Genomic DNA, 14,008 nt, shown 5'->3' on the forward strand with positions numbered 1-14,008 from the left:
ACATGTAAAATGTGTTAAATCTATTCAAAGACATTTCTGAGGATTATGTGAATAAAGAATTTATTAAATCAGATGTCATTCAGCGACAAAAACGTTCACTTTTTCCTCTTTTGTTCTGTAGGATCATCTCTTTTGGAAAAAAACCAGCAGTAGTCTCCCAAGATTGATGGGTTACAGCATCCCTGGTATCTTGTTTCCATCGTCCTAATGTCCTGTTGAAACCTCTCCCCTTGTTCATCGCTTATTGCACACAAATTTTCTTGGAAAAAATCCAAATGTGAGCATAAAAAATGCATTTTGAAGGACATGTGACACCCTAATATTTCATAGGATTTCAAGAGTTCATCTATGAGAGGTTTTTTTAGTTTTCATCTTTCTTGTTGCCCATGCATCCTTTCACTACACTTACAAAACACTTCCAAGCTGCCAATTCCTTTTCATTTAATTTTTCTTGTAAACTGAAATCACCTTGAAGCTTCCTTATTTCAGGTCCAATAAATATGCCTTCTTTTATTTTTGCATCACTTATTTTAGGAAAAATGTATTTTAGGTACCTTCTTGGTCCATGGCTTTAACAAAGTTTTTCATTAGTCCAAGCTTAATATAGAGAGAGGGAAGAAACACTTTTTTTGGGTTTTCATGCATCCACTGCAATAAATTAACGAGACAATTCACGCAGCAAACATGAGGAGCCTAACTTTTATATTGATCTCCAATTTGGCACTTAAAATATGTATGGTAGTCTTTTTTGACTTCCACGAACATAGATGCAGCTTGTGACTCTAAAATAAATTGTCTGCATCTATAACAAAACTTATCCGGTGGATTTTTGCTACATAGACTAGAACTTGCCATTTTATATAAAATCGGCTTAAAACCCTTTAACTCCAGTCGACTTGTGTAGCAGTCGAGTAGCAGTCGAGACCTGGCTGGTCCCGCTGACTGGTGGACTGCCGTAGCAGTCTGTGCTCGCCCGGTCCTGTCAGATGGTGGACTGCTGTAGCAGTCCGGTCACTATCTGTTTTTTCTGCTTTGCTACAGCAAGCTTAATCTTGGTACCTTCTAGTGGATGTCTCGTGAGTCTTTAGCAACTACTGGAGCCGCTAGATAACTGATTCACTAGAACCTTTTCTGAGCATATTTTACGAGCTGGCGCATTACCAGGAGGAGCAGTGTTTCTTTCCAAAATGTCGAGATTTATCGGTTAATCAATCTTTCAAAATTTTCCTGCTTAAAATCTGCCCTTAAAGGTTTGTAGAATACTGTAGAAATACTCCCTTTACGATCATGTGGAAATTCCTACATTGTCCAGTCCAAAGTCAGGTACAAATAATGTCAGTGACCCTTTGATATAAAGAAGAAGCAGATGCTTGAAAATGGGACGTGCAAGGCTTTTTCTGTGGAAAAGTGTTTTCATTAACTACCTAAAGGAACTCAAAAATAGCATTCTCATCAGTGTTAACAAAAAGCTTGACCAGTGTAATCATTGCATAGCTTTGCTCATAGCCATAAATCCTAACTAATAATTATGATTAACAATATTCCACTGTTTTCTTTCTAATGTGCACTGCTGTGCAGTTTAGTTACTCTCCATTGATTGTCTACAGCATCCTACACATTGTCCATGGAGCCGAAAATCGTTTCCTATTCGGTGATGTTTTCAATGTAAATATTGCACTTTTTTTATTCTGAGTATTACTCTAGGAGCAAATGTAATTACTATAGTTACAAAGATACCTACATGTATTGCTCCACAAGAAAATTGGGTCACAGTAGTACAGAGTGGCAACAGACCAGGAAAACCTGTAAAAGTCAAGGAATTTAAAACAAGTCAGAGAAAACCTTGAAAAGTCGGATTTTTTTATGGGTCAGAGAAATTTTTGAGATAAGCTTGATTCTGCATTGTAATGATTTCTTTAATGGCCCTTTCATTATAAAAATTTGAATTAGCTGAATCATTTTAAAACTTGTGTCTGCACATATTTACCCAATAATCCACGAAAAATTTTCATAAAATGTGTGTTGGAAAATATGGTGCGCAGCTTATTCAAAACTTGACAATGCTGCAAGGCAATGCTGCATAGCATGAGTTCCTTCAAGATCTAACATTGGTTAACCTGCTGTTGCTTAATTGACACTAGACATCTTGCATATTTTTGTGATAAAGATGTTGCAATGATTACCAAAGGTTTGCAGTTGCGATTACCTACGGTAGCTGAAAAACCCTAAAATGATTAAAATTGATGAGGAAATGGAAATCATGCAATGGGAAGAAAGTCGTATACATGACTGGAGGGAATAAATAAGATTGTGTCAAAATTGTAATGGCGCTTCACTGCCTAAAAACGATACTCATTTTTCATTCATGACCATTTTTTCCTTGCTTTAAGGTAAACATTATATCATTCATAGTTAATCTGTAATGAAAATATTTACTGCCTAATATCTGTAGAGGCGTATATTTACAATTTACATTAAGAATTCAATTGTATTGAAACAGTATTCTTGTGGCAAGAATATAATGCTGAAAAAAATTACTGGTAGACGGACATCTACAATGGTATCGAGAATGCTATATTATTTTTACATAAAACCTTTAAACCAATTTGTAATTTTGAATGATTATGCAAGTCAAAAAAATGTGTGTGTGTGTATATATATGTGTATGTATGTATGTATGTATATATATATATATATATATATATATATATATATATATATATATATATATATATATATATATATATATATATATATATATATATATATATATATATATATATATATAAAAGAAGTTGAAGTATGGTCTGTTTTTAAGTTTTGGTGCGAGTCTTATTCTAATAAAATATTTTTGGTTATGGTCTAAATATCACGGGTGTGAGGCTTATTCGATAGCACAGCTTAGGTTAATCTAAATAATAGCCGCTTTTCTGTAAAAAATTAATTAAAATCTCCAAATACCATTTTTTTACTTTGTGACACATTTTACAATCATTCTCTGCGAGAGTGTTGTGATATAAGTGGTGAGGTTAGGTTACATATTACAAGTACTGTAATATTTTGATAATGGTCAGTTAAGTTATATTAGCCACATCAAAAATCCTGAAATATTGTTTGAACAGTTGGTTAGGAATTACCAATATAATGTACTAACTTAAACTAACCAAACATTCCTACTATTTTATAGTATTTTTAATGAAGCTAACCAACAGTTAACCCAGTTTATTAGTAAATCTAATTTAGTTAACCTAACCTAAACAACCATCCACATTATTAATAATTTTTAACCTAACCAACAATTTTTACAATTTTACTCTTGTTTAATATACCTAACCTAACATAGTACCACAATGCCCTCTTACATAATAACTGCAAAACATGTCAGGAAGTAAAAAAAGGAGCATTTTCAAATTTTTATTATAATTTTTATGGAAAAGTGGCTTTCCTTTAGAATAACTGCTGCTTATTTTGGTAACTTAATAGTCTGCTACAATTCATTTGGGTTACATACATAGTCTCATAATGTTTTTATTCTTAATAAGTTTTGTATGTGGGTAATAAACAACTAGAGATACATATTATCACATTTATATTGCCCTACCTTGAATAAAATTGAGATCAATCTTTGTTTACTCATTTGTCTGTTTGAATACTTGCAGTTTTAAAAAAAAGAAAGCTGATTAGTTTTTAAAAGTGAAGTAGTGTAACAGTGCAAAATCAGGGTTTCACATACTTCTTTTTTCAAAGTGATATTATTTTTTATGGTGTCATAATAAAAAAATTCTAATGACAATATCATGTAATTGATGTATTTAAAAATGCATTTAATAATTTTAGGAAACACGATTCACTAATGTTTTTTGAGCCAAAATATAAAAAAAATTCAACAGTAACTATAACATCTTCCCTCTCCCAGCTCTCTTAGCACTATTATTTAAAATTAACACTAAAAAGAAGTTTTGGTAAAAGCTTATTCAGTATATATGAAATTGTAAAAGTAAGATTTTCATTAATGTACATATTTATCACAGCCATTTTTGAACAATTTCACTTACAAGGTGGCCAATCTGAGATGTGTAAACCAGTCGAATTCCATTATGAATGCAGATTTGGTTTCAGCATACCAAAACCACGTTCTGTTTGGAATAATACCAAGTGACTTACAACTCATACATGCAACTAAAAACTCCAGCATAGGGCCCTAATATCACTTAATCTCTTTCTGTTAGCAGCTTGTGGTTTATAATAAGGGTTCTCTTCACGAAATAAGTCACAGTATTTAACAATCACAGTCACTGCCAAAGTTAATGATTTTCCAAACTAAACTGTGGTCATATACAAACATTTTCTTTTTCCAGACTCGACAAAATCAAGAACATTGTATTATATTTCACTACCAATTCCATGGTATCTAAACAGTAACCTAAATAGACACAACACTTTTGTCTCCCTTATAATTACCAAAAAAAAAATATTAATCTTATGTGCAACTAGTCATATGAATCTGGCAGGACTGAGTGAACTACATAGTATGTGCATCAATATTTTTGTCATTTTGATGTCACTGCCATGTATTAGCCCTGGATAGATTTTCAGGTGTTTAATTTTTAATGTATGTATTTTAGATATTAGATTTTTATTGCAACTTAATCACCTTTGTACATTTAAAAGACAGAGATCTATTGCCTCGATCAACATACTTAATTATATTTTTTTCTTTTATAACTGTAAAAAAATAGCTGGATGTTTACTATTAATGCCTATGATTCTGATGGTAAAATAATATTTTGTGCACTTAAAAAAAAAACTTTAAAAAATTGAATATTTGTTTGAATTTATTCTTTTGTTTGTGAGCTAAAGTATGAATCTGTTGCACAGCTATCAGCAACACTTCCTTATAAGAGAGCAAAGCACTCACCACGTAGAAGCCTGCAAGTATCACCTTCGTCTAGTACTGGAGGTTCACCTGTACTTTGCAAGAAAAGTTCACTTGTAGCAGATGATGGTGGTGGTGGTGGTGTTGATGTTAGTGATGATGGTGATGGTTGCATTGATGAGTCTGATGACTTTAATGACAACCGTGGTAAAAACATTAGTGCGGGAGTAAATCACATTTGCCATGAGCCAAGGCCACCTGTTCCTACCCGTCATCCAGTGATAAGAGACCCAACACTTCACTACGGTAAGTTATTGCACTTATTAGTTTATTTTTGAACTAATGACCAGGAGAAGTCACTTCAAGTATATTTTGCTGTTTATTCTTCTAAGTACTAGAGAAACTCTCCTGAGCAAATGTAAATAAAACTTTAGTGAATGTTTGAATTTTCATGTTGTATATACTTGGGCATGTGTGTTCATGCATGTGTGTTTGTGTGTCCCAGTACTCTAGGTATCCTTCAACTTCAGCTGTTTAATCCATGAACCCAAAAATGTTTGCAAACAAAAACCAGCAATATGTTAGATTAGTCTCAATTTATAATTAAAACCAGAAATATTGTAAATAATGTTTAAGATTTAAGTTTGAGTTTAGGACACAATGTATTTTTGCACTCCTTGCTAATGCAACTACATGCAATCTGTGATAACAAAACACCTGATAACCATGCTTTTAAAATGGACGGTAGAGGTGGTGAATATGTTTGAAAAAGAGACGAGGCTTATTTAAACGTATTCAGAGTAGAACTTACTGTGAAAGTGGAAAGAGTCTAGAATTTGTAAAAGCAGATCATAGCAGATTTAGAATGTACTAGTTACATAGAGATAAATAAATAATTAGTGTAGTTTAGGAGAGCATGGAGAAATGTGTTTATTTTTTACCCCTGGATTGAGTTTGTTTTGTTTTTGATGTGTGTAGTTCTGTGTGTTTATTGTATGTTTTATTAACTTTTTTTTTTAGTATTTCATCTTGTTATTTTTATAATGATTGTGATTGTTTTAATTGTTGGTTTATGCTGCTAAAACATTATTTTCTCATTTTTCCTTATGTTTTAAATCATATTAAAAATAAATTATGTTTTAGAATTTATACCTGCAGACAGTGTAAGACTTGATGAAGTTATTGGGGAAGGTGAATTTGGCTCGGTGTACAAGGGTGCATTTCACTCACCTGATGGAAAGCAGGTAAGCTAAGCTTTGTGATCTTAAACTTATTGTAATTTAATTTGACTGGTGGTCATATTTTGTAATATATATTTAATTGAGCTGAAATAGTGTTTCTTACGAACATTAATGATGCATGGTAAAAAAATGTTATTAGATATGTAGCTATTTTTAGGTGCATTGCTTTTGGGAAAAAAAATATAAAATACTTTGTAAATGATACCTTTGGGATAGTAGGCACTCTTTAATTAGGCACATGCATGACTAACCTTGCTGGATTATTGATTTTGCCATATTATTGAACTTCAAAATAGTTTAAACTAGAATATCAAAGGAATATTAATTTGTACACTGTAATGTTGTAAAAAGGTGCTCTAGTAAGATAAAATGCAAATGAACATTAAATACTAATTAAAAGTAGTCTATGATATCTAGACCTGTGCAAATATAAGTTTTTTTGTTCAAATCGAATACGAATATCAAATTTGAACAGTTAGAATAGAATTAAAATCCCACTAAAAAATTTCTTTCAAGTCATGTAACAACTTCTGGAAAGTTAGACAAATAATACTAAAGTGAAAGGTTAGTTAAGTTAAGTCAGCTACAATAATTATATGGAAAATGTTTGTTCAAATATTTAAATTTCAAAATATTGTTTTTTGTTTTTAATTATGCAGCAAACCTAACTTAACCTAACCCAACCCCAACCCCAACACCAACACCAACACCAACACCAACACCAACCACCAACACCAACCACCAACCACCAAACCAACACCAAACCAACACCAAACCAACACCAAACCAACACCAAACCAACACCAAACCAACACCAAACCAACACCAAACCAACACCAAACCAACACCAAACCAACACCAAACCAACACCAAACCAACACCAAACCACCACCAAACCACCACCAAACCACCACCAACCAACACCAAACCACCACCAACCAACACCAAACCACCACCAACCAACACCAAACCACCACCAACCAACACCAAACCACCACCAACCAACACCAAACCACCACCAACCAACACCAAACCACCACCAACCAACACCAAACCACCACCAACCAACACCAAACCACCACCAACCAACACCAAACCACCACCAACCAACACCAAACCACCACCAACCAACACCAAACCACCACCAACCAACACCAAACCACCACCAACCAACACCAAACCACCACCAACCAACACCAAACCACCACCAACCAACACCAAACCACCACCAACCAACACCAAACCACCACCAACCAACACCAAACCACCACCAACCAACACCAAACCACCACCAACCAACACCAAACCACCACCAACCAACACCAAACCACCACCAACCAACACCAAACCAACACCAACCAACACCAACCAACACCAACCAAACACCAAACCAACACCAAACCAACACCAAACCAACACCAAACCAACACCAAACCAACACCAACCAACACCAACCAACACCAAACCAACACCAACCAACACCAAACCAACACCAACCAACACCAAACCAACACCAACCAACACCAAACCAACACCAACCAACACCAAACCAACACCAAACCAACACCAAACCAACACCAAACCAACACCAACCAACACCAAACCAACACCAAACCAACACCAACCAACACCAAACCAACACCAACCAACACCAAACCAACACCAAACCAACACCAACCAACACCAAACCAACACCAACCAACACCAAACCAACACCAACCAACACCAAACCAACACCAACCAACACCAAACCAACACCAACCAACACCAAACCAACACCAAACCAACACCAACCAACACCAAACCAACACCAACCAACACCAAACCAACACCAACCAACACCAAACCAACACCAACCAACACCAAACCAACACCAACCAACACCAAACCAACACCAACCAACACCAAACCAACACCAACCAACACCAAACCAACACCAAACCAACACCAACCAACACCAAACCAACACCAACCAACACCAAACCAACACCAACCAACACCAAACCAACACCAACCAACACCAACCAACACCAACCCACACCAACCCACACCAACCCACACCAACCAACACCAACCAACACCAACCAACACCAACCCACACCAACCAACACCAACCCACACCAACCAACACCAACCCACACCAACCAACACCAACCAACACCAAACCACACCAACCAACACCAAACCACACCAACCAACACCAAACCACACCAACCCACCAAACCACCAAACCACCAACCCACCAACCCACCAACCCACCACCAAACCAAACCACCACCAACCCACCACCAACCACCAACCACCAACCACCAAAAAAGGGTATTTATATCACATATGACAAATTTATTAAGTATGCTATGTCAAGTATTTGAAAGGAAACACATATTCGTTATAAGGAAACACGTATTCGTTATTTCGAAGTGTTAGGATTCGAGGTTAAATCAAATACAAATAGTTCAATATTCATATTCGAAAATTTGAATATTCTTACAGACCTACTAATATCCCAAAAGATTGAAGTATAAAAGAATAATCATACAAAATTTACTAAATGTCAATTATCATGCTGCTGCTTCAAATCAAACATATTTTTTTAGAAGTTAAAATTTTATTTTCGTTGAAGAAATTTTGTCTATATTGATATAATATATATTTTATATACCTCAATAGCTTATCCTGTAGGCCCCTAGAGTGTTATTTTAATAGCCAAAAAAATAATAATGAGTAATGATCAGATTTGATTTTGAGAGGCATGTGTTGAATTGTCCTTGTTTGTGTTCTGTGTGTTATATATGTTTTTTTCTGAACTGTTAACTTTGTTATGATGCATTCTTTATATTGTGTTTATACTTTGTTCTAATGTAGGTTAGTAGTCATATAAATTAGTTGTAAATATACAATATACCACATCATATAATTTATACTGATTGACAAATTTTAAGTACCTAGAAATAATGATCCAAGCCAGATGTAATTTGGTACACGTGCATACCATTGTCCATTGAATGATGTGTAAATGATTAGAGCTGTAATCATTATCAACATCTATAACAGACATCAAAGTGCATTTAGTGGCATCACCAAGATTACCGAGATACTGTTGCCAGGAATGTGTGGAGCATCATACAGTCAACACAGTGAGCAAATGACATGAACACAAAATATACTTTGTAGACACCATAAAAAGCATCACCAGCACTTGACATAGTTTTATAGGGGTTACATCATGAGCTTACATTATGTAAGGTGGTCATACTGTGCAATTTTCTGGCATGTGGGGCATTGAAGTGTGCCACAGTTCCCCAAATTTGGAACTAATGAGTACGTGAGGGCTTCCACATGTGTCATGAAGAATTTTTCGGGTCAACCCAGACAACTCCCTTCCTCAGTGGCCACACATTTTTAAATGTGTCAACTGAGGATCTACAGAAAAACAGAGCCGATCTAGCACGAAAATATTTGAATGACTTGAATGCAGTCGATTTTTTTGCCAGGAATTCGCCGTATTCAAAAAGCTAGTAACCAAAATTAATGAAAAATCAAGTGCATTCGATAACTGTGCAAGCATGATTTGCAAGCATTGTTTTCTAATGTTAGTATAGCTTTAAGGATATACTGCACATTACCGACAATATCTGCAAGCTGTGAGCGAAGCTTCAGCAAACTGAAAATTAAAAGTTATCTGTGTTTAACAATGAGTCAGGATCGTCTATCTGGCCTCGTGATCCTAGCCATTGAAAATAAAACTGCCTATGAGACAAACTTTGATGAGCTAACAGATTCTTTCGCAGAAAGGAAAGCACGCTGTGTAAAGCTGTAGCAAGTTTAGAGAGTAAAAATTCTGGGACCTAAAGATTGAAGAAATGGGTACTGTCTTGCTTGTCTGTTGTCTTTACTGTTTGTATGTTTCCTATTTTTAATTTTATGTCACACAGAAGAGAAAGTTATGAGCTAATAGGTAATAAAGAGTGCAAATTTATTGAAGGGTTCTTATTCTCCCAGTCACAAAAAATCCCACCCAGTATATATTTGTTTATCTCAAACATTGGAGGAAAAAGGCACCACTATCAAGTTTCTGCCCCAGTTCAGAAATCGTAGATCCGGGGCTGGCTATAGCTTGTATTTGCATGTGTTGTGATGTCATCACTGTTAAACAAGAGACTGCACTTAGTTTTTTCACCTGGTCTAATTCAGTCCTGTGTTGCCTGAGATTATATTTCTTAAGTTCACATGGCCTTTAATTTTTTTTTTGTTCTGTACTGCATTTTTTGTTGTTATTTTACTTAATCTTGTAGAGGTTTGTACATGCATTCGTATTTGTATTCTTTATACTATATAATATCTGTACACTTATCTTAGTGTAGAAAGCAAAGTGTGGCAATGATAAGATCCTGAACTTGCATTTGGAAGGACATGAGTTAAAATCACTGTTTTCCAAGATTACCTGAAATAAGCCAGGTAAATGATGTGGTGATTCCTAAATATAGACAATTGCCAATTTATTCCCAGATATTCATGATTTATGTTGTGCATGTCTATCTCTAGTAACCCCAATGTGGATGAGATGTACAGCCTAGTAAAAAAAAAATTGTGAAATATTATTCCTTATGCAATAATGTTTCATATTTGTCTTCTATGGTTTTCAACTAAGATGGGTTTTGTGTCCTCTGATCCCATTAAATATCTTGTTTAGAAAGTTTTAATTTTTTGTCTATACAAGTGATGATTTGAATGGTCTTTATTACAGGTTAACGTTGCCATTAAAACTCTTCACAAAGATCATGTTGATACAAATCGCGATGAGTTTCTGAGGGAAGCCAGAGTTATGATGGGCCTTAACCACTGTTGTATTGTGAAGCTTATTGGCTTATGCAGGGGTCCTCCATTACTCATGGTAAGTCACTGTTTATCATAGTTCTCTGTAATTTAAAGTTTTGTTTTATAATCCAAGGTACATGTTAAAACTTATATCACAAGCCATTCATATGTGACTTACACATATTAATATAATTTAAAATATAAACTTTTTCCTAATTAATCATTCAGAATAAATATAAGGGTATTCTTAAAGAGCTTGTACATAAACCAAAACTGCTTGAATGTAATCTGAAAAAGTAAAATTTTCTTATTTAAACAGTTTTCGCAAATATAACTCCCCTATTTTGGGTGCTCATAAAAACAAAATCAACAAAGATACAAGAGATATTGTTTTCTTGAAAATTATACTAAATACATTTTTAAATCATGTTTTTCAGAAAAAATTCCTCAAATTGTATTGTTTAAATTTATATACAGATTATTATCAATTAATTTTTATATTACTTTTAAAACTAAAGAAGATTGCTTTTTTATGTGTCTATGTGTAATTGGTTTATGTTTGTGCATGCTCCCCGCCATACTTCATGGATTTAGACTCTTTTCTTGCCGATAAAATTAAATTATAATTTTTAGAGTTTTGTGTAACTTAAGTTATAAATTAAAAGCTTGCATGAAAATTGTTTGACAGACCTTAGCACTGTCTCAGAACCCAAAATGAGTTTTAAAAATATGCATTGATTAAAAAAATCAATCAAAGTGTCTATTTATTACTATCCGCAGGTTATCATGTGTATTATTATTGACCAATTCAAATCTAAACCCATTTCTTTGTTAAAACCTGTATTGAACCAATTTTACCTAAAATTTTTGCTTGTAGAAAAATGTTTTCTGTCTAAAATATTAGTTATACACTAGGACATTGGGGGCTGACCCATGGCTCGTGGTCCATTTTGGGCACCCCACAACTTGGGCAGTGGCCTGCCACGCTAGTAGGAAATCACTACTCAACTACTGAATAAATTAAAAGTAAAGAAAATAATACAGTCTTTAGTAATTGCAATTTGTAAATTATTCTTTTAAGTTGCTGCAGTAGATATCTGTGATTTTTTAGATGTTAGGCTCAGTTGCTTGTTCTTATTTTATTTCACAAACCATTTGACATATCATCAGGGCAAAAAAAGAAGACAGGGGGTTTCTTGATACTAAAAAGACCATACAAGGTACAGAGTTCAGAGTTAGCTTTTTGAATTTTTTTAAATTCTAGTAATTTGTTCTTATTATTTAAATGTTGGCCACCCCTTCTAAAGCTCTTAAAAGGCTCAGACTGCTGTAACTACCAAGACATGCAATTAAACAAATAATTTGGTTCTGAAAATTTTTCATATTACTTTAATTTACATACTAAATTGATGATGTGTTTCATACATTTATTATCTAAACCCACAAAACCACAGAAAAACAAAATTATGAATTCACCTTGTAGGTTATAACCCTATCAAAATTAAAACTACCTGTGGTGGATTTTGTAAGTTGCATTTTAACATTTGAGGGAAAGTATTTAATCAAATAGCATAATAAATTTAACTAAAGATTTTTAAATAAATTTTTTTGTGTTTAGCATTACCATCAATTTGTGCTGTGAGTGTGAAATAAGTAACCAATGAATGCATTGAAATTGAAACCAGCCAAATCATAAATTACATAATTATGAATTGACTTATTCAAACATGGCCTAAAAAAAAGTTTGTTTAGCAAAAAAATTTTTTTTAAGTTCATTCATAGGTGCTAACATTCTTAGTAACATAGCAGATCCTCAGGATATTTGTAGGAGATCATTTTGTAGAGGGCAGTGCCAAACATCATGGAATTACCTTGCTTGATAGCTTCAGAAGCATAGCTGTTTCAATTTCCTCCACTGGTTTACCTGGTAATTATTCTCAGCATTGAGCAAAGGAATAGCAACTTATTTATTTTAATAATAATAACAACAATAAGAATCATCATCATCATCATCATCAATGGGAATATAGTCACTATTTTAAAGGTAAATTATGTTTTGGGGAAACTGAAAGCATTTACTAATTATTTGAACCATTCATCCACTTTGATATTAAATAGCTAATCTTTTCAACATGCAGTACCTATTAATTTGTTTACCTACTTTTGAACCTTATTGGGAAATTACTGAAATATAAGAAACACTGTTAATCACATCTTCATTAAAATATGGTGAATGCTTGTACCATCCTTTTGGAATATCATCATATTTTACATATAAAATGTGCATATTTCCTGAAAAGTTGAACACTTCTTCCCTTTTTTCAAAGTCAGTGTACGGCCTAGATGCCACAGCTTGAGTTTTTATTCATAAGGACGGTCATTTAAATGTTTTTTATACCACACAATTTATCTTTGTCATCCTTCTGCATTATTTTCTGTAGTTATACTATTGTTTAATCTTTATTAAAGGGATTTTTGTAAAAACTGTTTCCTAATTTAAATTTTAATGTCTTAAAAATATCACTTTTGTTGCGTTGAAATAATTCTTTAGTTTAGTATGCTGTTGTATTTTATTAATGGAAACAGTTTCATCAGGGGTTATGAACTTTTTTCATAGGTACAAGAATTAATTTCTTTAGGATCGATGCTTGCATATCTTCTGGAATTTCCTGATAGAGTAAGCCCAAGATATGAATTAAAGTTGTGGGCATCACAAATAGCATGCGGTAAGTTTTTATTTTATAGTTTTTTTTTTAATAAATTATTTTCCAGTTACTTGATAAAAGTGTGAATTAAAGGTGGTTTATAGTCTACAGTTTATGACTGTAGCCAGGAGGTTTACTTTTTGTAGCTGAGAAAGAGACTTTAGAGACAAGGAAATGTGAGCTGAAACAGCGCTGGATAAGCCACTAGCCATACAACTGAAAGGAAGTGTGCCACCAACAAGTGGTGTTGGCACAATTTTAAATTTGAATTTTTTTAAAATAATGTTTCCAATCATTCCTCTGCTGCATGAACTTAAACTTGTTCCTCCTCCTGTACACTCCCATCCAACCTTTGTCAAACTTGTGTC

The 14,008-nt window shown here is 33.8% G+C and overlaps 1 protein-coding gene across 1 annotated transcript in view; it reads left to right on the forward strand.

Moving 5' to 3' along the window:
* LOC134529670 (tyrosine-protein kinase Shark-like) overlaps nt 1-14,008 on the forward strand; it is a 73,707-nt gene that overhangs the window by 43,434 nt on the left and 16,265 nt on the right. Inside the window, exons 10-13 of the mRNA XM_063364006.1 lie at nt 4,879-5,182; nt 6,020-6,120; nt 10,865-11,011; nt 13,553-13,661. Coding sequence (XP_063220076.1) covers nt 4,879-5,182; nt 6,020-6,120; nt 10,865-11,011; nt 13,553-13,661 — 661 coding nt within the window. The remainder of the gene's footprint in view (nt 1-4,878; nt 5,183-6,019; nt 6,121-10,864; nt 11,012-13,552; nt 13,662-14,008) is intronic.

The sequence above is a fragment of the Bacillus rossius genome, chromosome 2 (assembly GCF_032445375.1).
Source record: "Bacillus rossius redtenbacheri isolate Brsri chromosome 2, Brsri_v3, whole genome shotgun sequence".
In the NCBI taxonomy this organism is placed as follows: domain Eukaryota; kingdom Metazoa; phylum Arthropoda; class Insecta; order Phasmatodea; family Bacillidae; genus Bacillus; species Bacillus rossius.